We start from the raw sequence: 25,198 nt of genomic DNA, 5'->3' as shown, positions 1-25,198 counted from the left end.
TGGCTTAAATCCAGTCATTGCTGAGCCTGCTGTTGCAAAGAAGGGAAGGCCCTGCCCTCCATGCTGGCTGCTCATTCCTGCCTGCTCCAGCATTTGTGATTTTCTCTTTAATCCAACTTAATGTAATCTTTTATTTATTTAATTTTGAGGTCAGTTGGATGAATGAACTGATCCAACTTACTCTCTTGTCCAGCTGCTGCTGGAGCTGATATGAAAGAAGTGGCAGGAAAATGTGACAGAGGTTGGCGTGTATGTGCTTTTTGGCAGTAACAATCACTTTAGGCTTAGGCATGTTCGTAAAATGCCTAATTGATTGTATTCCCCTGGGTAAAGCAGGAATGCTTTGCCATCTTGTTTTTGGATCACAACAGCCCTTAAGTGAACTTTTTTTCCAGACTCAGGTATTTCAAGGTGTGCACAAATGAGTCAGTTTAGGAGTGTGAGGAATGCCCATGGCTTCAGGTGTTGGCATGGCAATGTACTTTTATGTTGTCTTGGACCACAAGTACTCAAATGTTGACTAAGTGGAGTCCAAATATGAGGTTTAGTACAAAAAAGTGATTTGAGCAAGCCTTATTCCCTCACAGGTCAGGAGATTCTCATATTTCAGTTTTAAAGGATTAAAACATTGGTTTTTATGGCACATACATGAAAGTTAATAAAAAACCCAAGCAAATATATAGAATTTATTAATGTTTTTGATGAAACAGGAGACTGTATCCTTCAGTTTGGATGTGACTAATTGTTGAAATGAATGTGTTATAAGTACATGAAATACACTGAATTGCATATAATGTAAACAACTGTGCTGCTAATGTTAAGCATCATCACTAAGTCTTCTTGCCCATTTTTACTGAAAAGTATTCTGCAGCCATTGGTTAGCTTATATAATCCTCTTGGTTTCAAAGAAATGAAATCTGTTCAACCAATCTTCCCCCATCTGTCTCTTGTAGCACTGCTCTTCTGTGTGGCAGGCTTATAGCTCCCTCCAGAGTTCCATTCTGTGCTAAAATATAGAGGAGAAAAAAAATAAAAGAGATTTACTGTAAAAGAATTATTTTTTCTGCTCATATCATGTTATCTGCATGACTCAGTGTTCCACTGCCAGGCTGGTTTGCACAATTCTTTTGAATTTATCTCAGGTTTTTTTTTGGAATCATAATGATTTACTTTTAGAACTTAAAGACATTGGCTGATTTGCATACTAGGTTTCTTGATTTTTCTGTGCCTTTACTGTTTTGGTTTTGTTTGTTTTTTTGTTTTTTATTACTGAGCATGGACAGCAGGAATGAGATACTCAATTTGTGCAGATATTCTAAGTGGGCTTAGGGCTGAAGTAATGAAAATATCCTGCATTCCTACACTGTGATTTTTTGGTATAATAAAGTAAAACTAAGTACACAGTCTGCTAAATATTTAATTTCTTGCCATTCAGATAAAGAAGTGATATTTGGCCCAACTGTTAACTAAGGTACAAACAGTATTTCTAGGTCTTGTCTAACTTAAAATTTATGATTTTTTTTTAAGAAAAAGAACCTCTTCTAGATTGTCAACTTTTGAACAGCCATAAATCAGCCATCTGAATATGTCAGATATGGAAGTATTTAATAGATCTTGCTAAGGAGATTTGAGATGCTCCTGAACTGGTGATTAACCTGAAAGTTTGTCTATATGTATTTGATGTTTTCTGCATCAGTGCGTGAAGATTTGCTGAAATAGCAGGGAGAAAACTGTTAATGGTAAAATCAGAACTTGTAAAGAACTTCTCTGTTCTTCTGGACAAAGCCACAGGCCCCTGTAAAATTTGTTACCAGCTAATGAAAACTGCTGTTAGGTTGTGTGTGTGTGGATTTTTTTGGTCGTTGTTTTTTTGCTTTTAATGTATGAGTGTATGTTTTCATCCATCTTGGAAAAAAGGTACAAATTGTCATCTACACCAATGCTTGCTGCTCTAATTTTGCAACTCTTTGGGTTTTGTAACAGAGCCATTGTTTGTCACAATGACCAAAACGCACGTGATTGCAGCTTCCAAAGAAGCGTTTTATGTCTGGCAGTATCGGGTGGCCAAGAAGCTCACAGCCATGGAAATCAATCAGCTGGCACGGACCAGGAAAGAAGGCAGGGAAAGGTTTGTCTTCAGGCTTTGTCAATTTTCTTCCTCTGCTCTGGTTTTGTTGATGAGGTGGATTCTGCCATGTCTAAAATGCAAACCTTTGTCTTCTCATTTTTCTAATCAGGTTTGTTGACTTGTAGGCCTGTAAGATGAAATACTAGTTTTGTATAAAAACTGTGTGTTTATTATCCAGGTCCCTCAGACATTTTTGGAGTGGCTCCTGTTCAGTGTCTCCATTTGCTTGCTGCATATTTTCTTATGGAGCTGTGTGTCTTGATGCCTTTTTACCCCTCTCCTGTTTCTCCTCCATGCTCTTAGTTTCCAGGCAGCTCTATTCCCTCTGATAATTTTAACTGCTTCTTGTCTGTCATTGCCTGTAAGAACATAGTCTGTCCAGCTGGCTCTTCTCTAATACACTTGTGTCTGGTTGTGGCTTTGACAACTAATCCTGTATGGACTTTTATCCTCTCAAACTAAACAAGCCAAAGTCAACATCGTTTTGCTTCCAAAAATATTTCCTTTCCAGGTGGAATTTGTGGTATTAACTTTTCTGTCACCTTCACAAAGCTTGCAACTTTGTTATGGTTTTCTTTTTAGTTATACTGTGTGTTCTTCTATATAATCTCTGCACTGTATTATCTTTCTATAAACCTACCATGTCCTGTCACCATATATCCCTAATAATAAGTAATTATTTGTACATGATGTAATAACTTACATTGCTGTAGGACCTGGATGTCCTAGCCTTGGACAAGATTATAAATCGATAAAAATACAGAAAAATATAAATTGTTGTAATTCAGCATTAATGATGATTTTAACATTCTAAAATCTTTCCTAATGCTACTTTTTTAAGGCAAAAGATAAGTTATAAGTGATGGATAATACAGTAATACATAAGTTTTTGTGTATGTGAAGGTGAAACTTAATAATTATGGAGAAGAGCCTGGGGAAATATGGGAGTGCATGTTCAAAAAGGACAACTGAGTGGTTGATGGTTTTCACCTGCAGGACACTTAACTGTAACAGCAGGAACTTACTGTTACAGGATGAAAGTTTACAGATCATAGGGGAATATAGCATCAGGGGCTGTGAAAGTGAAAGCAACTGCAATACCTTTATATGAATACAAAGCAGGTTTATCAAAAGGGATGCTTTTGAACATAAGAACAGGCATAGCTTTTATTCTCATCTCCAATTCCAATGGTTTCTTCTCCAAGGATCAAACACACCGATGCCACCAATGATCCTTTCTTTGGACTCACTTTTTCTTCTAACTTTCCTTCTCTACAGGATCTATCATATTGATGACACCTCTTCAGGGCCTGGAGATGGACACCTTGATTACAGCAGAGCTTTTGAAGTGAGTGATGTTTTGAACTAGTTTATTGTGGTATCACTGGTAGCTTGAAAGAGCAGTAATTAGTTATTTTATTTATTTTATAGATTTTCATTAGTAGAAGTGGTTTACTTAAAATTTCTTTCACTTCTGCCTTTTGTACATAAGTTCTGTTCCTCCCCTCTGGTTTGTGCTATTACTGTGTCATTATGTATTACTAGAAATGTACAGCAAACTATAGGGAGCATGGAATAAGTATATTCTGGGTGTGTACAGTATGTAGACACTTGCTGTCTTCCTGGTCAGAAACAGCTCCCCTTCAACAAAATATAGCTCTGTTGAAACTCAGTAACCCTTGTGATCTTTTCTAGTATTTTTAGCCATTTTCACTTCATTTGTGTGTGCAAGTGCTGGCTGTCCTCACTAATATACCATTAATTAATTAATTAACAGACCTCACAAATCAGGGGTTGTTGCTTTCTTGTGTTTTCTGTTAAATGCCTGGTACATTTTGGGTTTCTTATTTTTCTGGAGAGAGGGACAGGACAAGAAAGGAAGCTGCTAATATTATTGTCATAATTCCCTGAGCAAAGGCTACTGATACTGATAAACGTTCACAGGCTGTATGCTGACAAGGTTTGATAGCCCCTTTTCATGTGGATACTTAGCAACACTCTTGTTTATTTAAATAACCTTCTTTCTTTAGAAGGGCATTCTTACCTTGCAGTAAAACTGGTACTGATACCACTTGTTTACTTTCAGGGAACAAGAGACCCGATTTGTGCAATAACAGCATCTGATAAGATACTACTTGTGGTAAGCTACATGATTAACACAACTCCTAATTGCCTCTTGTGCCTGTAGGCGTAAGATTCTTCTGTGTTCATAAACAGTCGTAATTTCAAAGCATTTCTGAATTTAGAATTTACACAGACAAAACTTCTTTCTAAACTTCCTCAAAGATAACTTTAACATTTTTTTCTGTTAACCTGGATTCTTTCTTGAGGAGGGATAGTTCACTAAGTACTTGCAATTTAATTACAGACTAGTTGTCTGAGTTAATACCTACACATAGGATTTTATAAAGTCTAGGTCAGGACTTAATTCTGTAATCTGAATCCTGAAAGAGAAGTCTCTTTGAGACAGTATGTTCTAGACAAAGATTTACAGTATTTGTTTACATATTAATGGTATAATGCATAGTACTGTACTATATACAGATGAATACATTTATGGATTATACAGATGTGAGGCATTGAATCATGCCAAAGAGCTGGTGCATTTTTTTTGTTCCAAGCTGGAAAGTCGTCTCATTAGATGAACAAACTTGCATGTGGGCTTTGAAGCAAACTAAACAGAACAGAGAAAAAGAACAGTGTTTCTTCCTGTTATCCACATTCCAGGAAAGATCTCGATTTTTTCACATGTTCTGATTCCAGTGTGGATTATTGTTTGTTTTTTTGTTATATCTTTTGACTGGATTTTACAAAATCAGAGGGTCATGGGAGAAAGCAGGAACAAAAGAAGTGTGATGGTTAATAGGTGACTATGGGATTGTTGCTGCTTGAAGAATAAGAAAATGAACTTAATTAAGATAATGCTTAATCTGTGACTTTTGTTTAAAGGAAAGGAATGAGAGGAAATGCCTTTGATAAATCTGCATAAATGTGCTGAAGCTGAATGCATATGATAGTGGTTCAATTTTCTAAAACTTCTGAACTAATCTGTTTTTTAGTCTATAGGATATACTTATCTGAAAAAATCAAAAATGCTGATTCATGCTGAGGATCTTAGGGACAGCTTTGGGGAAAGAAAAGAGAAAAAGAAGGAACAAAGTTTTCACTCCTTTGGAATTTAATGTTGATTCATTTCCGACATAAGAGTTGAACAGTAGGCAAACCAAGCTGGACATGTTCACTTTACAGCAACACCACAAGAAAATAGTGGCAGTGATTATTTCAGTCAGAGGTGTCACTTCTTTCAGCCTGATGGCATCTTGACACAGGCAATGGGTATTTCATTCAGCACAATAAAGATAAACCACACAGGTGCTTAGGTTTGTTTCCTTTTACTCAAGCCTGTGAATAACCAGTGCATTTTATAGCATTTCCTTTTAAATCTAGCTCTGGTCTTGCAGTAACTGTTGAGACTTGTTGGTATGCTGGCAGCCCCACATGAGCAGAGCTGTCCTACTTTCAGACCTGGACTGTGCTGCCATGTGGAATTCTTCGAGGGGATTTACCAGTGTGGGACAAGGATCTTTTCACACCTCTCCTGTTTCATTATGTAGACTGTGTCTGGAGGTTCATGGCTCCTGAAATTCTGTGGGCTAGATGTGGACTGTAACTGTTTGTTTTAACATCCTCCATTTAAGTAGATCTGCCACTTGTAGCATCTTAAACTGTCTTGTTTAAATACCAGAATTCAGAACTTTTAGGGTGATGATTCCCTCTTTTCACTCATGCTGTCACTTATCCCAAAGCTCTTTTGTCTACAACAGCATATAAATAAGACCATTTTAAAGGGTTTACTGATGGACAAATTCTTTCAGTAAGGCAGCATTGCTTTCCTCTAGGGAAGAGAATCTGGCACTATTCAGAGGTACAGCCTCCCTAGTGTGGCTGTGGTGAAGAGCTACACCCTGGACTGTCGTGCTTATCAGCTGTCTTTGAACTGCAACGCCAGGTAAATTACAGATCTGCTTCTACCACAGATACCAAATTTCAAAATGAAGCACTAAAATCTGTGAAAATACTAACTCTGTGTAATCTGTAATTCTGTAATAATTGTGTACTAACTTTAGTATAAACCATGAATTAATTTTACTTGTTATTAATGGTTGCTTAACCATTTATTTATTACTAATTATTTTCATCTGGACAATCATTACTCTGAGAGACTGTTAGTAAAGGTCTCCTATGTTTTACACTGTGTGTACATGAAAATACCTTTGTTTTATTAGATGAATCAAGCATTGATCATGACATGAATTGATAAAATTATGTCATAACCTGAAATTTTACATCTATGACCTCTTTCTATTTCTCTGTCCTTTTAAAGCCTGGAAGCTGTTCATCCCATTTAATTTTCCATTGTTACAGGCTGTAGCTAGGGCTGATGTTTCTAGTAAGTCTGGTTCTCCTGAGCTTCATCTATGCCAATACTGAAGTTGCTTTCTACTTAACAGCTATTTTTTTTGCAAGAGGATACATGAGAGTATTGGAAAAAAAGGCGAAAATACACAAGAATTTGCAGGGCTACAATAATTGTAATCACTTCAAAATAACTTTATAATTTCACACAAAATTCATAATACATGTGTAGAGATCTCTTGCCTCTTCAGGTATAGCCAAAATATAGATTGCTTTGCTTGAAAGGCAGCGCGATCTAGTTAGAGTCATATTAATTTTGTTTGAACCCAAGACATTTTCTTCCTAAATGACTAAATTACTTTGTTCTGGGAAATAAGCTCAAATCCATAAGCATTTTGAGGTTAATTTTCTAAATTACATTTGAAATTTTAAAAGGGATTAAGGCTGTCTACCTGTCAATACTTAGAAATGCTTTTAAAGTGGCCTTGTAGTAAATACAGGTTACTATGATTGACTGAAGTCCTATGCAACTGTAAATTTTCAAATGTAGCCTTTTAAAAACTTTTTTCCCATAATTGAAACAACTTGAAAGATTAATTGGATTATACTTAATATTGCCTTGAAAAAAAGTGAAGAATACCCTTTGTAGAAAAGCAAGAAATCCCATTTTAGGAATTAACAGTCTGCATCAACACACCGACTTTTTAATGTAACAATCTGCTTCACTGCCTCCTAGTAAATAAGGAAAACCCTTTCTGTTTAGTTGTTAATTTGAGTCTTTGTCAAGAAAAGTTTGGTGAGGGACAGACCTGAAATTTATTCAACTTGATATCTGATGTATCTTCAAAATGCTGGATATAAAATGGACATATTTCAGAACTTTGCAGGGCCAGATCCTGTGTGAGCAGATGAAGAACATCCTTCCATGTGTCTGGTCTCTGCTGTGCAGATAAATGAAAATCATACGGATTGTGCTGGTTCTGGCACATGACAGCCTCTCATGGAATCTGTAGAATTATACTGTGCCAGGTTAAAGAACTATTTCAGATTTACAGCCTGGAGTAGTGTAATTTAGCTGCTTTATTTTTCTCTGTTTTTCTGTAGTCGTCTTGCTATCATAGACCTTTCAGGGGTCCTGACTTTCCTTGACCTGGACACGCGGGCTGCAGACAGCACAGGACAGCAGGAGGCAGGCGAGCAGCTGAAACTGGAACGCAAAGATGTCTGGGATATGAAATGGGCCAAGGACAACCCGGATTTGTTTGCAATGATGGAGAAAACAAGAATGTATGTTTTCAGAAACTTGGATCCGGAGGTAAATATCAACTTACATAAACTACTCTTTTTAAAAAGTTCACTCTTAAATTAGCGACTCTTGAATAGTATCATTCTTGTGTTTACCATTCAGTTCTGCAAGTGTTTGTTTATATAAACTTGCTTCAGGAAACCTCAAAATTTTGTCAAGTCTCATGTGGAAATGTTGCTTTGGACCAAATAGGTAAAATGAATGGTCTGTCCTAGAGGCATAAAAATGGTGTCATATTTTTCTTAAATGTATGAGATTTTCAGGAGTGTAATTTTTTGTATGCTTTGGAATACATAAATGCAATTTTAATAGAGATACCTGTAAAACAGTTCAGTTGAATCTAAGTGTTATTACCTGTGTCTAAGTGTTATTGCCACTACCTGTGGCAGGTGTTATTCTATCTCTTTCTCATGATTTAATTGCAGAAAACATGAGGATTTTTAATGATGTTTGTGTTTACAGAATTGTCAATAATGTTAATGACTGTAGTATCTGTTTCTTGTTGGAAGTGCAAGTATATCCTAGTTCAGAGAAGAATGTATCTATATGTATACTTAACAGATTTATTAGGATATAGTCAGACAGAATACAAGTTCATTCCTTTATAACTTATTTAACTTTAAGGAACCTATACAAACATCTGGATATATTTGCAACTTTGAAGATTTAGAGATCAAGTCTGTTCTCCTGGATGAAATATTAAAGGTAAGTATAATTTTATTTTGTAGGAAAAGTTAGTGTCTGTCTTAATGGTAGATATCTGTATTGTTGGGTGAAAATAAGAGTCACCAGGAATAAAAATATGTTTCTTTATCCATCATGTTAGAATCCTGAACATCCTAACAAAGATTACGTCATCAATTTTGAGATTCGCTCGTTACGAGACAGTCGAGCATTGATTGAAAAAGTTGGCATTGAGGAATCTTCCCAATTCATAGAAGATAATCCACATCCCAGACTTTGGTAAAATCTCCTTTAAGTCAAATTTGTTTAAATTTGTCTTCTTTTCTATTCTTTTCTTTTTAAAACAGATCTAGTATGAAAAACCTCAAATTAAAACCAGCCAAAGCAGTATATATTTTACACACAATCATTTAAGATTTAATGAATATCGGAGTACCTAGAATGTCAGGCATGTGCTGTATCATGATAGTGGGTATAGGGTCTAAGCTCAGGACACCATTTTGCTCTGTGCTATATGGGCCCCAAAACAGTGTTCCTTGTGTTTCGGAGGGAATGAAAAGCTGACCGAAAGATAACCAAGTTGGTTAAATTAAAATTAAAATTTATATATTTGATATTGAACATTAACGAGCTTAAAATCTGGTAAAGGGAACACATCAGACTGATGGTAGGATAAGAGTAGTTTGAGTAACCTTGTAGTATGTGGACAGGCCATGAGGGACAGAAATGAGAAGGGCTGTGTGTGCTGTGTTCCCATGCAGCATCTCACTGAGAAATGGAGATAGTGGCATGCTTAAACTAAACATGGCTCAGCTATTAAACTAAAGCTGAAAAGTCTGCAGAGCAAATGTGTGAGAGTAAACATGTAAAAATAGGAGTGCTGGAAATCTGTTTAATATCCCAGCTTGTAAGGGCTGGAAGAGTAAAGGCCTCAGTAGATAATTTAATGAAAAGTCAGTGCAGGACCTAGAACTTCATTGACAAATTCCTTGATGAAGGAGACCAATTCTCTTTAACTCTCTGGAGACTGTTTACTTATCTGTACCCTTCTTTAGTAATTTTGCCTCTGTTTTGAAGCTAAATAGTCTCTTGCAGCATTGGATGCTTAGCTTGCATCAATGGGGTTGGAGAGTTCACTGTTCATTATGATGGTTAAGAGATTAATTTAGAGTTGCTGAAAGACTGGACAAGACGCTTTGCTTTAAAAGCTTGTACCAAAAACCATTCTTTTCTATCTACTTGTGCCTTTGTCTCCAGAATATTAATTTTGAAAAACAGGATTTGCTAGTTGAAATTGAATTCTGAAAGTTTCTGTAATACTATAATTTTATTAGCTTGAGTGTGTAGGGTAAAATAATGCTAGTGTTTTGAGTCTTCATTTTCATAAATGTCTTGAACAAGCTGAAGATTTTTTTGAGCTTTGAAACTTTTTATGCTTTTTTTTGGTAGTACCATCTGTTCACTTAATATAAAATGACTATTAGTTGTGCAAGTCTGTGTCTCGGTAAAAGTTCTGTATCACAAAATCACAAAATACATGTCAAATTCTGTTCACCTTGCTCCAAAATTGCCATGAATTTTATTTTTATTATGAGAGAAAACATATCACATATTTATGAAGAAGAGATGGATCAGAAGTGCTGGATATAAAGCCAAGATATCGCAGATCAGAACAAAACAGTGACCTTACTTCTAGAATGCAACAAACAGGGTGATGTGTAGCAGATAATTGGTTTCTTTGATGTCAGTGATGAGCATTTGAGTTTAGGTGATACCAATCAATTTGAATCAAATTGATTCAAAAATACAGAGCTGATACTGCCTAAGCATGGCTTGGGTCACTGAATACAGCAGTAATATTAGTGGTTTTGTCAGTGCCTTACTGCACTGAGTTTGTTTCACAATGTCAGTCAGCCAGTCTAAATTTTAAATAGCCTTATTTTTGCAGAAAATTCTAGAGCTCATTCAAGCACAGCTTGAATGCACACAGCTTGGCCTGAATTCCCTGTTTGCAGAACTAACCAATGGAGCAGTACCAGTTACAAGGTTCCCCAAAGGTTTTCCCTGCTCTCCCAGACTGCTGTCCTAACAGGACCAGGAACATCCAGATGCATCAGAAAGATAATTTATTTATCATGGCAAATGTAGCTGGAGGCATTTAGACTGAGACTGCTATCAAGGCTTAAAATTTCAACAAATGAATAGTGAGAAATAAATAAATAAGTGGAACTGCACTGAGACCAGCAACACATTTCACATAAATGTAACAGTCAAATCTTGCCCATTCCTCCCAAGCAAGTGTCTATCTGAACAGCTGAACAAAATATTAGCAATTATTTGAACATCTCTCCCTAACCAAGTACCAGACAGATCACAGAATGTGTTAGGAATAAACTCATGACTGTATTAATATTAGCTAGTAAACAATAAATTACAACAACTCTTAAGTCTTCTTTAAATAATTACTAGAAAAATGTATCCTGATTTAATTTATTCTGTAGCTGCTTTTCCATCTGCTATGTTTGTTTTTCACACAGGCGACTCCTGGCTGAAGCTGCTCTTCAGAAGCTGGATCTGCAGACGGCTGAACAAGCTTTTGTGCGTTGCAAAGATTATCAAGGCATTAAGTTTGTGAAGCGCCTGGGCAATCTGCAGAGCGAGTCCATGAAGCAAGCAGAAGTGGCAGCCTATTTTAGCAGATTTGAAGAAGCTGAAAGAATGTATCTGGATATGGACAGAAGGTAATTGCCTGTAAACATCTCAGCAGTAAATACAGAAGAAAAAGTCTGTGGAAAATAAAGCATTCCTTAACCAGGAATGACTGTTTTCTCTGGAGAGTCTTTACCAGTTGCTGCAAAAACATGTAAGGATCAGATGGAGAGAATTTTGGTTTATCCATAGATAACCAGTTCTGTATGTAAAACAGTGCATTCCAAACTGTTTACAAAACCTTGGCTGCTCTAGGTAGTGCTGTGTTTTATAGATTTTTTTTCACAAGTATTTTGTCGGTATTTCAACTGGGATTCCAAAAATACAAACAATCTTAAATAATGTTTAATTTATGTGGTGTTGCTCTGTGCTAGTAGCCAAGTACACATTCTTCTCAATTACATATACAAACAACAGAGTTTTTAATGAACTGTAATCTTTGGAGAGACAGAAGGACTCTGGATGAAACTGTGAAACATTGAAACCAATCAGTGTAATTTTTGCTCAGGAATGAAAGCAAACAAAGCAAAATTTTAGTATTGCTAGGAATGTAAATTAACTCTAATTACCTAGAGCACTGTCTCTACTGAAAAAAGATAATGAGAAATCAGCAGCAGCAGTTGTGCAGTGTAGCCTGTAGATGGTGGTCAAACATGGAGAAACATGAATCATTTATGCACATGTGAAGGTTTTAAGCTTTGATTAATAGAGCCATGAAAAACAGTAGGGAATGATGGAGAAAAAAGTTAGTTATTATTTCATGCTGTAAGAATGAAAGTAAGTGGGAAAAGGCAGGAGCTGGGGAGAGGTGCCCGATAGCACCTGGTAATGAAAACTTCCTTGCATGTCGTTAATTAGTTGGTGGTGGTTTGGGGATGTGGGCTGCCTCCTAAGCATTTCTGTCACATTGCAACACCCGCTTTTAGATGTGGCATATTCCTTTTCACATGGCTGAAGAGGAATTTGGACATAGAATTGCAGAAGTCAAAAACTTACTTTTTTGTTTACTTGTTTCAACTTTCAAAACGAGAAAAATCCTGATAAGGATCTACCATAAATCACAATGAAATAAGTCTATTTTTCAAATAATATTTTAATGTTTTTAGATAGATGCTCTTACTTAGCTGACTGCATTGACTTTCTAGTGCCTTCCTTAATTTACTTGTAAGTTGAGGGCATTTTTAAAAGAAGGGCATAGGTATCTCCCATTTATTTTCTATGCACCTGCAGAATTACTTTTATATGAGGTAATATAGAATTATTCTGTTTGGTGGAAAAAAACATGCCAGACAGACACACGGTGAGTCATATGTATGCATGAATAATAAAAAGGAAAAACTACTGCTGAGTCCTTTCTGCTTTATCCAAAATCACCCTGAATCTGGAAGAGAAGTCTCTGAAATCCATTTTATTACATCTCAGCTTTAGCCTCCATTTTTATTTAACCTCCATCATATTTGTTGCTTCTTGGTCTTTCCCCTCACCTTCCTTCTGCTTTTAGCCTTTTGCAGCTGCTGCCTTCTCTTGTAGTGGTCAGCAGTGAAAGATACAGAACAGAGTAAGAAGGAACCTGAAGTAACATCATCCCAGCTGTCTCACTCATTTAACTCCTCACACGGTAGTGTGGCTGATAAGGAGGTGTATATGTGTGATATAACCTGTGAGCTCTCCTGAGTATTTGCTTTAATGGAATGGTGTTTAAATTGTAAACAAGTTATCTGGGATCACTCTGATACCTGCATTGCAGGTTAAGAACACAAAAATACTTCTGGACTTCTGGATGCTTTTCTTGAGATTTTGTTATCTATTTAGTTGTGTTTGAGCTCTCCCTGCTGTTGCCTGTTTAGAGATCTTGCCATTGGGCTGCGGATCAAACTGGGCGACTGGTTCCGGGTGCTGCAGCTGCTGAAAACGGGCTCGGGGGACTCGGACGATGCCCTCCTGGAGCAGGCACACAACGCCATTGGAGACTACTTCGCAGACCGGCAGAAATGGTATGGTCTGAAGAGAAACTGCAGTAAGGAACTTACAGAGGAAATGTTTAAACTGATGACAAGACTTAACTTATGAGGAGGGACAGATATCAGGAAGGTCAGGATGCAGTACCTTGGATAATTTTGAAATAATGAGATTAAGCTCACACCTTTATGGTTCCATAATATGATAAACAGAGAGCTGTTGATCAGCTACCTAAAGGGTGAAGGTGATACAAATCTCTGCTTTGCCAGAAGTCTGTCTGCTTCAAAGGAAGGGAAGGAAAGAGACGTACTTATACAGCTAAACTAGACTGGATATAGAAAGTATTAAAAAACCTAACTGGACTAAAAGTAGTACAGAATTACTAACCTTCAGTGAATTTTCAAAAATGCTTCAAACCATGAATATTTGAGAAGGTCCAGGGTTCTCTGACCAGGATCTGTCTCCAGCTGTTGCCCAAACTGGGCACCCAAGGAGGATTTTAAGGGCAGGGCACACCTGTGATGGTATTTCTCCAGAATGCATTTTGCAGTCAGGTGCTTACTGAACCAGAGGTGATGTCTCCATAGCTAATTACTTGCAGGGAATTTTTTTCATGAACATTTCTTGTTGCCTTCTAAGCCCATGTCTTAGAGTTCCACAGCTCCACAATGTATTGTCATTATCCAGTCTGTATTGTCACAATGCAGCTGAAAACTTGTGATTAGATTTTGAAAGTTGAGTTTTAGATGCTTCAGGTAGTTCTGGAGACTGGTCTTGGTGGTCTCAGTGTTTACATTTTCAAATACAGAAGCACAACAGTAAATCCTTTTTCTGGAAGTTTAGCTGTAAGTTGTCCATTGTTTGTCCTCATCTCTGCAGATGTGGGAATATAGCTTTAAGAATTCCTTGACTTCTAATCTTATGATAGTCAAAGAATCAATATTGCTACACTTTTAATATAATGGTCTGTGAAAATTAAAATTTTTAGTGCATTTTGGAAAAACAGTGAAATTCTAGCTATGAAAGTTTTTCAAGTAAAATTACCTATTTAAAATAATGTGATTTTAAATTAGAAATGCAAAAGGCTTACGGAGTTAAAAACTTCTCTTGTGTTGTACATCAGAAGCCACCACTTTTTTTTGTCTTATTAGGTTAAATGCTGTACAGTACTATGTCCAAGGGCAAAACCAGGAACGTTTAGCTGAATGTTACTACATGCTAGAAGATTACCAAGGACTGGAGAATTTGGCCAACTCACTTCCAGAGAATCATAAATTGCTCCCTGTAAGCAAAATAGCACCTTTACTGTTCATTGTCTTATACCCAACTATTTATTCAAAATTTCCCATCTTGAGAGGGTTGAGAATGAGAGAAAGAATGCAGTGTTTGACCTACTCAAGTGCAATGGTGTTACTGTGATATTGATCTCTAGTATTACTGTAATTTTTATATTTCCTTTCCCTTATTGTCCCAGTTCCCCAGAAAGACCTGACTGACTCTAAAAGGAGAGAAAGCAGATGGGATAGGGTGTGTAGGATATATAGGTGTACAGGGTATAGGTGTGTATATGTAGCAGGAAATTATCTACTAAATAGTAGCTAATTTAAAACTGTGCTGTGGTTGACTTAATCCAAAATGCTTGAAAAGTGCAAAACATGCTCCTTTAATGACTTTTCCAGTAAAATAAGACATAGCATTTTCTTTTAACCTCATTGTAATAGCTTTCTTGAATTTAGAAGGTGTGTGTGACTAGCACACTGTTCTAAAGATTTACAACAATGCTAGTGCCTTCACAGGATCCATGAAGCAAACAACCCATTTCCCACCCTCTCGGACTTAAATTAACCAAACAGCAGTAGTGCTGTTGCTGCACAATGTACTAAAAATGCAGAAGTGAATTTAATACAGTGCTGATGCTTTTTGCAGGATATAGCTTATATGTTTGTGAGAGTGGGGATGTGTGAACAGGCTGTGTCAGCCTTTCTGAAATGTAATCAGCCAAAGGATGCCGTGGATACCTGTGTGCATCTCAACCAGGTAAAACAGCAGGAAATTATCTGTAATAATAACAGTTTAACAGTAAGATTTCTATCCTAATGCCCAGTGGAATATAAATCCTTGTTAAGTGTCAGATGATTTATCATCGTTTCTGGAAAATTCATACTTAGTGTTTAAGCCAGTTCTCTGAGATGAAGATTAAACCGCAGGAGGGGCAGTGCAAAGCTACATGCAGGGAATGTGGACAGCATGCTCAGCATACAGACATTTGTAACCTCTGTGGAGCTAGGCTGTGCTGCCTCCTGATGGAATGGGAGAAGACTGGAGAAGAGAGAGATGTTCATTCTGGGTATTTTCCACATCCCCATCCTTCTTTGTATAGATGCAAATGGATTTGTGACTGCATGAGGATGTAGCTGGAAAAAGCTGAGCTGAAAACTGATCTGCATGTTTATAACTAGAACTGTTTCCTGGTATGAGTTAACCTGTGCAACTGTGCAGTCTGTGTCAACACAAGTAAGGGAAAAACTGAGGATGAGGAATTTGATGGATGGAATAGCAGGACTGACTAGGGCTGGCTTTATGGGAACTTAGTTTATGGATCTGAAGAGCTATTAGGTGTGAGATTCAGTTAAGATCTAAGTCCTGCCAAACTTTTCATCTGGGGCAAATACAGTAGCCAAACCACTGGAGATGAGGAAAATTCACAGACAAAATGAGGTATATAAAAGAATAAGTAAAGTTACTGTGTGCTTTAAGCTTCTGGGCTAAGGTCCTCTTTCAGACATACTTTTCAGAGTCTGGTTTAAGTAATAGCAGAAGTGTTGAAATCCACGTGTCCAGTTATGAGCTGCACTGAAATGATTTTGCATAGCTTTTATGAAAGTAGAAGCAACTGTTTTATATGTGGTTTTGGACAGAGGTCCAGCATTTTTTCAGTACTGCTGCATCACATGATTTGCAATGATGTAAGCATTTGTATTCTCTTGCTTTTTATATTAATTTTATAGCAGTCTGGTTCAAAATGGTGATGAAATATTGCACACAAACATTGCAGTCTGTTCATGAATACCTGACTTGTTCTGAGAGTGTATTTGAAAAAATGAGATTAATAATTGCCTCCTTTAATTTCTAGTGGAATAAAGCGGTGGAGCTGGCTAAAAATCACAATATGAAAGAGATTGGATCCTTGTTAGCCAGATATGCAAGCCATTTACTGGAAAAGAATAAAATCCTTGATGCTATAGAACTCTACCGTAAAGCCAATTATTTCTTTGAAGCTGCTAAGCTCATGTTCAAGGTATCGCAGATTTTATTTTTATGTCAGATGACTGGGGTTTTTGGACTAGCTCTTACTATTTCCATGCTACTTTTATTCTCTTGGGGTTATTTTAGTTTTAACAATGTCAAGGCAATTAAGCAGATGTCATCATACAGGATACTGCAAAGATTAACCCATCTCCCAGAGTTCAGGTATCTCTATCAGTAATAGTTACCCTGGATGTTCTCTTTAGCTAGTGCAGAGGAGACTGGAGATACAAGCTATCTATTTATTTTGAGACTTTCACTTCAGTAGATGAACTCCATGTCATAAAAGGTCCTAATGCCCTGCATTGCCTAGTAGAAGAGTGTGGTAGACTGGCCTGGCATGCAATGCCCATGTTATTTTAGGTGTCATGGGAATTATTTTTAATCTCCTTTTTAAAAAAAAAAAAAAAAAACAACAAAAAACCCCACAAAAAAACCCCCCAAAAACCAAAAAACGATGTCAATAACTAGAAGTTAAATTTTGGTATTTCTTCAATTAGTTCCTTCAATTAGAAATAGCTGTGGTGTGCTTTTAAGATAAAGATGTTGCTTAGATTTGGTTTGGCTGCAGAGATTTCTCTACATAGCTTAAAGTCTTGTAGGAATGATATGCAATTTTTACTGCAAATATTTATAGCATTATATATAATATATGTTACTTTCAAAAGCCATTCTTCTTTTCTGGGAAAACCACCAGACCTTATTGAAAGCTATGTATGTGTTTAAAAAATGCTATTTTTTAGTTTATTTTTATACTAGATCACTAGACTTATACATGGTTACACTGATTTATCCTTCCTGAGAATCTGGCTTTATATACATGTTAGCTAAATAAATACAGAATAATGTGCATACTTCACTTTGACATTTTCATTTATAGTTCTGTTTTCAGTCTAAATTATTACATTTAAAGGCAGAATAATTTTTGGCACGATTTCCTAGGTTTGTACAATCATGCAATTGTCCAAGAGAATTAAATCCCTTTGTTTTTTTTTGAAGATTGCAGATGAAGAGTCAAAGAAAAGGACAAAGCCTTTGCGAGTTAAAAAGCTTTATGTGCTATCAGCCTTACTTATGGAACAGTGTCATGAACAAATGCAAAATGCACAAAGGGGAAAAGTTAAAGAGAAAAGTTCAGAGGTAGTGTCTTTCTTTTCTCTTTCCCCTTTCTGAATTCTGGTATCTGCTAGCTAGTCAGATTATAGCAAGCCATCTTCATGGGAGCCTATAATGTTTTTTTAATAACCCTTTTCCCTGCTAAGAACAAAGCTTTCTTTCAAGCAAGTCCCCCATGAAAACATATTGTTTTAAGTATTATTTTTAATACTTAATTAATTAACTAATTTAATAGTTTTAATTTAAGTATTATTAAAACATTTAAATTGTATGTATTAATAGAAATTTTTCTTCATAAGTTTAATGTGTTTTTCTTAATGTTTTCACTGTAAGAATGAAAACCATACTAAGAAACTCCAGACTTTTTTCCTCCTGCAAGACTCTTGTGTCAATTGGAAGTATTGATCCCAAAGGGTGATCTGTGATTTGATTAAGCTGTGTTGCCTGTAATTCAGCAGGGAGATGGCTCCAGATACAGGGGAAGCAAATGGATGAATTTTTTTCTCTGCTCACATGTTCATCTTCATATGCACAAATGAAATAGTTTAAAGAAAATTTTTAAGAGCTTTGGTGTTGAAATGCAGTATTAATCCAAACTATGAACCAGTCTGCATGTGCACAAAATATATTTGTATACACACATATATATTTATCTTTGAAAATCTGTACCATATGTTGTGCCTGTGCTCTGTACAGAACGCCTGACAATGCTCACTGTAGGTCCATTTGTATTCTTCCCACTTAACACGGACAGTGGTGTAATCATGGAGTACGGAAAAGCTCTTTTCATATATCCCTATTTTCTGCTGTATCTGTTTCATATAAAAATTACTTGTGATACTGGTTTGTTTTCAGAGTGCTTCAGCTTTGGCTGGTTTGCTGGAAGAAGATGTTCTTTCTTCAACGAATCGCTTTGCAGACAATGCCTGGCGAGGAGCTGAGGCTTACCACTTTTTCATACTTGCACAAAAACAGCTCTATAAAGGTTCTGTAGATGCAGCACTGAAAACAGGTAAGAATTAATTTTCAACCCTGTAAAGACAGCACATAACTTAATTTATAGCTGCCATATTTTTCAGTTCTTAATAAGTCCACGGAATTTAAACCAAAACCATGTAATGAATTGAACATGGCTGCAGTCACAATACCTGGAAAGGACTTTGTGAAAGAAAATACAAATCTTTCAAAATATTACCTGGTAAATTGGTCAATCTCTGCAGATGTTCTGCTGACTGTTTTGTTTCTCTCCCTAAATTAAAAGGCCTACCTGAATTTACATCACACCTCCTTATAGAGCTTCACAAAAAAATCTGTGGGAATTAAAGAAACAAATAGCTCCTTGTACTTTGTCCAACTAATGAAGATTTCAAATCCTTCTAATATTTTTAAAACCAACCAACTAAAATAAAGTGTTTTAAGACACCAATTTCCAAGTGAAATCTCCTAGTTTTTTTTTAGAGCAATGCTTCATAGTCAAGTCAATAAAAAGACTGTGGTCCATTTTGTCCAATTTTTAGAATTCATACTGTTGTCTAGTAGCAACTATTCCATACAGATGTTTGCACTTCTCAGAAGATGTGTAATAGTTCCTTGGATTTCTTTTTTTCTTTTTTTTTAGCTCTTCATTTGCGAGATTATGAAGATATTATCCCTGCAGTTGAAATATATTCCCTTTTGGCACTCTGTGCATGTGCAAACAGAGCATTTGATACGTGTTCAAAAGCCTTTGTTAAATTAGAATCCTTAGAAACTCTTAAGCCAGAGCAGAGGCAACAGTATGAAGACCTTGCTCTAGAGATATTCACAAGATACAGACCAAAGCATAACAAAAAATCTGATCTGGATGACGTTCTTGAGAGGTGGGTTTATTTTTATATGATATTATAAGAATACTATAACTTTTTTCTGCTGTTGGTTGCATTTTGGGTTTTAGCAGAATTTGTGTGTGACCAAACTAATTAATTTCTTTGCTGCTTAAACCAAATATTGGGCAAGAATGAGGCAGGAGTTAGCCAGTTTGGAGGAAGGTAATACAGCACTGTGTTGTTTGGGAAAAGAGACACTGACTCCTTTCAAGGAATTGGGCATAAAGATGTAACTTCATCTTAATTTGAAATGTAGGTAGACAAAGCACAGGAGTTTTAGGACCTTTGAGATGGTGTCATGTGACAATAGAGTAGGAATGTTACTGTTTGCATCACCATGGTGGGGTGATGAAAGTATCGACAAGGGACTGTTCAACCTTTATTAACTAACAGGTCTCCAGTGTTCTGTGAATTACTTAAAATCTATTTGGTGTGAAGTTAAAATTACTATGAATGGCACATTTAAGGGGTAAGTCCTTGGAGTGGCTGTATCCATATGTGTGTTTGACATGCTTCCTGCTAAGAGCATGGAACTTGTAAATATGGAAATCAATTATGAATCAGTTTTCTTTTAGCAAACAGGATTTTAACCTGTCTTGATTGATCCTACTGTGCAGCTGTATGGAATCTCAGTAGCAGCTGTCAAGTTGACCCTTCAGGCTTCAGAGGAAGGAGTGTAATAGCAGTGCAGGTGTCTAATCAGGCCTTACCTTTATATGGCCTCCACTGCTTCTTTTCACCCCATCTTTTGGTTCTGCTTCTCCTGATTTGTTGACTTGATGATTCTGGGGGTGGGTATTCTCTGGTGTGAAGATTTTTATACTTGGTTACATGAACAATGAAGTGTTAAATGAGCTAATAACTTCTAATCAGCAACTGGCACACCACATTTTTATTATTTCAGCTTTACTCTTTTTTTCTTTTTTTATAGTGAAGATGGTAAACCTCCTGTATGTGTTGCAACCGGAGCCCCTATCCTGGAGTATCAATTCTGGATGTGCAGTGTGTGTAAGCATTGTATGAAAGCCAAAGAAGCAGGCCATTATAATGCCTGTCCTCTGTGCCACAGCACAGTAAGCTGAGGATAAACTCTGTATCTGCATTTATGACTGCTAAAAACGGCCTCTAAAATGTTGTTTTCTTTTGAAATACAACTCAGGTACTCTATTGTAGCAATTAGTGCTGCTGGTAGAGAAACATTACAAAAACTCCCAAAAGAGAAAACCCACAAGAAAAACCTTTACTGCTTCCATTTATCTGAAGAAATTACCATGTAAATAGATTCCATTTTTTGCTACACTTTTAAAAAAAGATTTAAGGTCAAAGCATTCTTATTACAGATTGAGCCCAGTTTCAAAACCATGTGACTTGAATGTAGGCTCATATCAACATGTTCTACTCTGAGTAGGCTCCATTTTTTTGTCTAATTCCACAGGAAATTACTGAGTTTTCTCAGAATTCAGAGTTTTTTGAAGGAAGCAATTCCTGAGTTGAAGTAATGTCACAGTAATTTTGATAATATTACCATAGATGTTTTTGTACTACTGGAGTGATGATACCATTAAAAGCATATGTTAGTGCTGGTTTCTTTTGCCAAGTATAGCTAAACCCACTGCAGCAATAAAGGGCTTGAAAACACACAGCAGTCAGTGTGTCAGTCGGGTTGTTGAGCTTGGGTGATGTCATCTTCAACAGGTTAAGGAAACCTCCATGAACTTGCAACCTGGAACCTGGCATTTTTCATGTAGCTTGAGAGCAGCCTGCATCTGTTGGAACAGAGTTCAGGAGCTGAAGTGTCACCTTTGTTACACACAAACGTCCAAGGAGTGATGTCTCGCTGTCCTACCTTACTGCTGGTTTGGGCCTGTGCTCTGGCAGTGCTGCAGGGCTTTGATGCAGGGGACGAGCTGTCCCCAGGACCAGCCAGCACTTGGCTGCCTGACAAGAGCCGTGAGCTGTGACGTTCACATTGTGCCCTAGCACATTTCTGAGAGGACAGCAGAGTGTAGGTCGTCTTCTGTGCTCTCACCTAAGCACCTCCCTTATTTTAGGCCAGTAAGGATTAACCCCATCTCCACAGAATCACAGAGTATACAACGGCCTGGGTTGGAAGGGACCTTAAAGAACATCTTGTTTTAAGCCCTCTGATAAGGGCTGCAACACCTTCCACTTCACCAGGTAGCACAAAGCCCATCCACCCTGTTCTTGAGTATTTCCAGGGATGGAGCACCCACAGCTTCTATGGGCAACCTATGCCTGAGCCTCATCACCCTCACAGTAAATAATTTCTTCCTTATATTTAACCTAACCCTTCCCTCCTTTAGCTTAAAGCCATTCTCCCTTGTCCTATCCCTTTATGCCCTTGTAAACATTTCCTCTCCAGCTCTCTTAGAGCCCCTTTCGGTACTAGAAGGTGCTCTCAGGTCTCCACAACGTCCTCTCCGGGCTGAACCCCAACTCTCCCAGCCTATGTCCCGAGGGGAGGTGCTCCAGCTCTGATCATCTTGGTGTCCTCTGGCCTCGCTGCACCAGCTCCATGTTGTGCCTGTGCTGCAGCCCCATATCTGGGCGCTGTGCTGCAGCTGCGGGTCTCACGAGAATGGAGCAGCTGGTTATTACAGAGGCTACGGCGGTATTTCAGTATCCCGGTATTTCGGTATTTCGGTATTTCAGTATCGAGTTCGCGCCCTGCCGTGTGACCAGCTCTGTTTCCCCGCGCCCTCTCTCACGTGGCCGCGCCTTCGCGGCGCGCGCCGGGGTGCCCCTGACGTCACGGCGCGCCCGCCCCGCGTGACGTCAGCGCGATGGCGGGGGAGGCGGCGGAGCTGCGGGCGGCGGCGCGGGCGGAGCTGAGGGCGCGGCGGCTCTCGGCGGCCGAGGAGCTCTTCAGCCGCTTCATCGCCCGCAGCCCCGCGGGGTAACGCCGGGGCCGGGCAGCGGGGCGGGCGCGCCGGGCGGGCCCCCGCTAACGCCGCTCCCTCTGTCCCCGCAGTGCCCGCTGCGACCTCGCCGCGGCGCTCAACGATCGCGGGCAGGCGCGGTACCTGAGCGTGGAGTTCGCCGCCGCCGTGCAGGACTTCACGGCCGCCATCGAGTGCCAGCCCGCCTTCGAGGTGCCCTACTACAACCGCGGGCTGGTGCGCTACCGGCTGGGTACGGGCCGGGCCGGGGCAGCGCCGCCCGGGCAGCGCCGGGTGACGGGCGGGACGAGGGGCATGGCTCCGCCACGGGCGCGACACGTTCTCAGCAGTGACAGCAGCTTTAGCTGCTGCCTGCCCCGCCTGTGCCTTCTTATACCCCTCTGTTCCTAGCCGAGCCGTTCGAAAGGATGCTGTTCTGTGGAAAACAGGAGCAAGGGTGTACTTGCGGAAGAATTTGCGCTGGGGTAAAACAAGCCAGTTCCAAACACTACCATTAAATCTGAGATACAGCATCTCCCGAGCAGCTTTAGCTGCGGTGAGCGCAGCCTTCACAACTTACAGTGGGCTACTGGCCACCTCTGGGGAATTTCCTGTCCCGTTTTTGATGGTGCCGTAACAAAATGACAGCGCTGTGCCTTTTGTTAGAGCTTGGCCATGTCAGAGGTCGGGGGACTAGAGAATGGAGCCGGGCCGTGGGCACTAGCTGGAAGCTCTGTGCCTGTGTGCCAGCTTTAGGGCAGCCTCATTATTGGTGTGGGCCTTTTGTCTCCTTCTCTTGGGAATAAACTGGCTGAACTGAGCATAAAGTCCATTGGAGATTCTTGCTGTGAAACCCTTTGACTCCCAGTTGAGCCCGTGGAGAATTCAAATGTAGTGGATCCAGGAAGTAGCTGCTGCTTTGTGGGTGTATTAGGAGGTGTTTTTGAGTTGTGAGAGGTTTGTGAGCATGAACACTTAAAGATAATTTTACTTTTCCTTTTTTTCTTTTTTGTGACAGGAGACTTTGATGAGGCCATAAAAGATTTCAGGAAAGTATTAGAGTTAAACCCCCAGTTTGAAGATGCTGCATTGAGTCTAAAACAGGCTATTCTTGATAAAGAAGAAAAACAGAAGCGGGGTTATTGAAAATTCAGTGATGTGATTCCCATAAACATGATTTTTGTCATCGATGGATAAAACCCAAGATCATTTACATCTGTTATGACCTGCGGAAGCACTTCATTCTTAGATAAATAAGTTAAAAATTGGTTATGATTGCAAAAGAAACTGGATTTGGGGTTTTTGTTCTTGAGGGAATGTGTAATGTTGATCTCTGTGAGACACATCTACAGATTTTGTACAGAAATACTTTGTAATTCTATAATGAATATATTGGCCAGATTAATTGACAATAAAAGTGAAAATGTACTTTTTATCTTATGATTGTCTGCAGAGTTTACTGTAGAAAATATTCACAGGAGGAATTGTGGCTTTCTCTTATTAGAGATCAATTTCCTGAAAGATACAGTGTGAAATCTGTCTGATGGAGCTTCCTGTGAAGTCCCAGGCAGCATAATTTCTCACATGGTAGGAGGGACCATTACTGAAGTCTGTAAATTGTCAGCAAGTTTATAGCAACACAAGTTCTAATGAAAAAAATACTGATTGCTCAGATGAGCATTAGGATTTTGTCTTTTAAATAAAATTATGCCAGTGACATTTCTGCTTACGGTGAGTTCCTCCATGAATGATCCCAGAGTCTGCACAAGCACGAGACTCACTGAAGAGAGTGAGGCTGTTTGGGTGAGTCATGAGATCAGACTGGGGCCTCTGGATATCTTTCCCAGCAGCCTCACCAAGATTACTTTCGGTGGGGATGAAACTGCAACATCCACAGTGAGCAGATTTGGAAAAGGGCTGAGAAAATGCTGCATTTATTGCTCGTGCTCTTGACACTTGACTGTAGCCATTTGAAATTACAGAAATATGATACATAATACCAGTCTGTGACCATTCACAGTTTGAGAAATAGGCAATGACCATTTTCCCCCTTCAGAAGTCTTAATTTTGGACTAGACATATTAAGCACATGCTTTGCTACCACATATCTTGGTATTCTGTCTCTAAAACAACACAGATAATTCAATGACTTGACATGCTTCATGCCACCTCAGTCTTAAAATGAGAAATCCTACCAACTCTACTGATGGTGAGAAGGAGAGCTAAAACTAAACATGTTCCTGACTGATCATGCTGAGACAATTAAAAAAGCAGTAATGAACAGTTGAATGTGACTTACGAAGTTTTACTGCAAGATCGCAGATGTGATTCTGCACAGAACATTTAAAATGACAGGATATAGATCAAAATATTAACAGTGAGTAAGTATTTTAGAAAACAAAGATGCTAGAGATTCCAGCTTGTGTTGTTTTGTGAATGTTGCTTAATTACTTCTCATGCAGTTGTTGGCACAGAAATACTGCACAGGGCTGGGAGCAGTTGCCAGTTCTCCACAGTATTTCCTTGTCTCTCCTGTGAAAGGATGAACTGTCATCATGCATTTCAGCATAATCTGGAATTCTTTCAAGATAATTTTGGCCAGTAGGGTTTTCACATTTTCCCCTTTCACATGCACACGAGTCATTTAGTTCTCTGGCTTTCAGGTTTTCAGGCTGAAATTATTAAATAGCCCTGCTGGCTTCAGCTGGGGTAGAGTTAGTTTTCTTCACAGTGACTGGTATGGGGCTGTGTTTTGGATTTGTGCTGAACACAGGGTTGATAATATGGAAATGATTTTGTTTTTGCTGAG

The 25,198-nt window shown here is 38.5% G+C and overlaps 2 protein-coding genes across 3 annotated transcripts in view; both read left to right on the top strand.

The window, feature by feature from the left end:
- The window catches only part of WDR35 (WD repeat domain 35), a 41,967-nt gene extending 20,840 nt beyond the window's left edge, over window positions 1-21,127 (top strand). For both annotated transcript variants that reach the window (XM_005521839.3, XM_088053541.1), the window contains 16 exons: window positions 1,984-2,128; window positions 3,407-3,476; window positions 4,215-4,268; window positions 6,028-6,137; window positions 7,649-7,859; window positions 8,475-8,555; window positions 8,677-8,813; window positions 11,072-11,275; window positions 13,091-13,237; window positions 14,354-14,486; window positions 15,129-15,239; window positions 16,336-16,500; window positions 17,508-17,648; window positions 18,480-18,636; window positions 19,243-19,483; window positions 20,421-21,127. In XM_005521839.3, the coding sequence (XP_005521896.2) occupies window positions 1,984-2,128; window positions 3,407-3,476; window positions 4,215-4,268; window positions 6,028-6,137; window positions 7,649-7,859; window positions 8,475-8,555; window positions 8,677-8,813; window positions 11,072-11,275; window positions 13,091-13,237; window positions 14,354-14,486; window positions 15,129-15,239; window positions 16,336-16,500; window positions 17,508-17,648; window positions 18,480-18,636; window positions 19,243-19,483; window positions 20,421-20,571 (2,258 nt within the window). In that variant the 3' untranslated portion in view covers window positions 20,572-21,127. The remainder of the gene's footprint in view (window positions 1-1,983; window positions 2,129-3,406; window positions 3,477-4,214; window positions 4,269-6,027; window positions 6,138-7,648; window positions 7,860-8,474; window positions 8,556-8,676; window positions 8,814-11,071; window positions 11,276-13,090; window positions 13,238-14,353; window positions 14,487-15,128; window positions 15,240-16,335; window positions 16,501-17,507; window positions 17,649-18,479; window positions 18,637-19,242; window positions 19,484-20,420) is intronic.
- Window positions 21,128-22,293: 1,166 nt separating this feature from the next.
- TTC32 (tetratricopeptide repeat domain 32) lies at window positions 22,294-23,830 on the top strand. The gene is made up of 3 exons (XM_005521840.2): window positions 22,294-22,406; window positions 22,482-22,642; window positions 23,408-23,830. The coding sequence occupies exons 1-3, from the start codon at window positions 22,294-22,296 to the stop codon at window positions 23,533-23,535; spliced, it is 402 nt and encodes a 133-aa protein (XP_005521897.2). The 3' UTR covers window positions 23,536-23,830.
- The last annotated feature ends 1,368 nt before the right edge of the window (window positions 23,831-25,198 follow it).

The sequence above is a fragment of the Pseudopodoces humilis genome, chromosome 3, assembly GCF_049639895.1.
Source record: "Pseudopodoces humilis isolate 2021_Gansu_Grassland_sample_001 chromosome 3, ASM4963989v1, whole genome shotgun sequence".
Classification (NCBI taxonomy): Eukaryota; Metazoa; Chordata; class Aves; order Passeriformes; family Paridae; genus Pseudopodoces; species Pseudopodoces humilis.
The sequence above is the reverse complement of the archived record's forward strand: the minus strand, read 5'-3'. Positions and strand labels throughout refer to the sequence as shown.

What these genes read in the sequence shown, in the direction of transcription:
- TTC32 (XM_005521840.2), top strand. Translation starts at nt 22,294, where the DNA reads ATGGCGGGGGAGGCGGCGGAGCTGCGGGCGGCGGCGCGGGCGGAGCTG. An exon ending in ATCGCCCGCAGCCCCGCGGG is followed by an intron (nt 22,407 to 22,481) that starts GTAACGCCGGGG and finishes CTGTCCCCGCAG; the next exon opens with TGCCCGCTGCGACCTCGCCG. An exon ending in GCTGGTGCGCTACCGGCTGG is followed by an intron (nt 22,643 to 23,407) that starts GTACGGGCCGGG and finishes TTTTTGTGACAG; the next exon opens with GAGACTTTGATGAGGCCATA.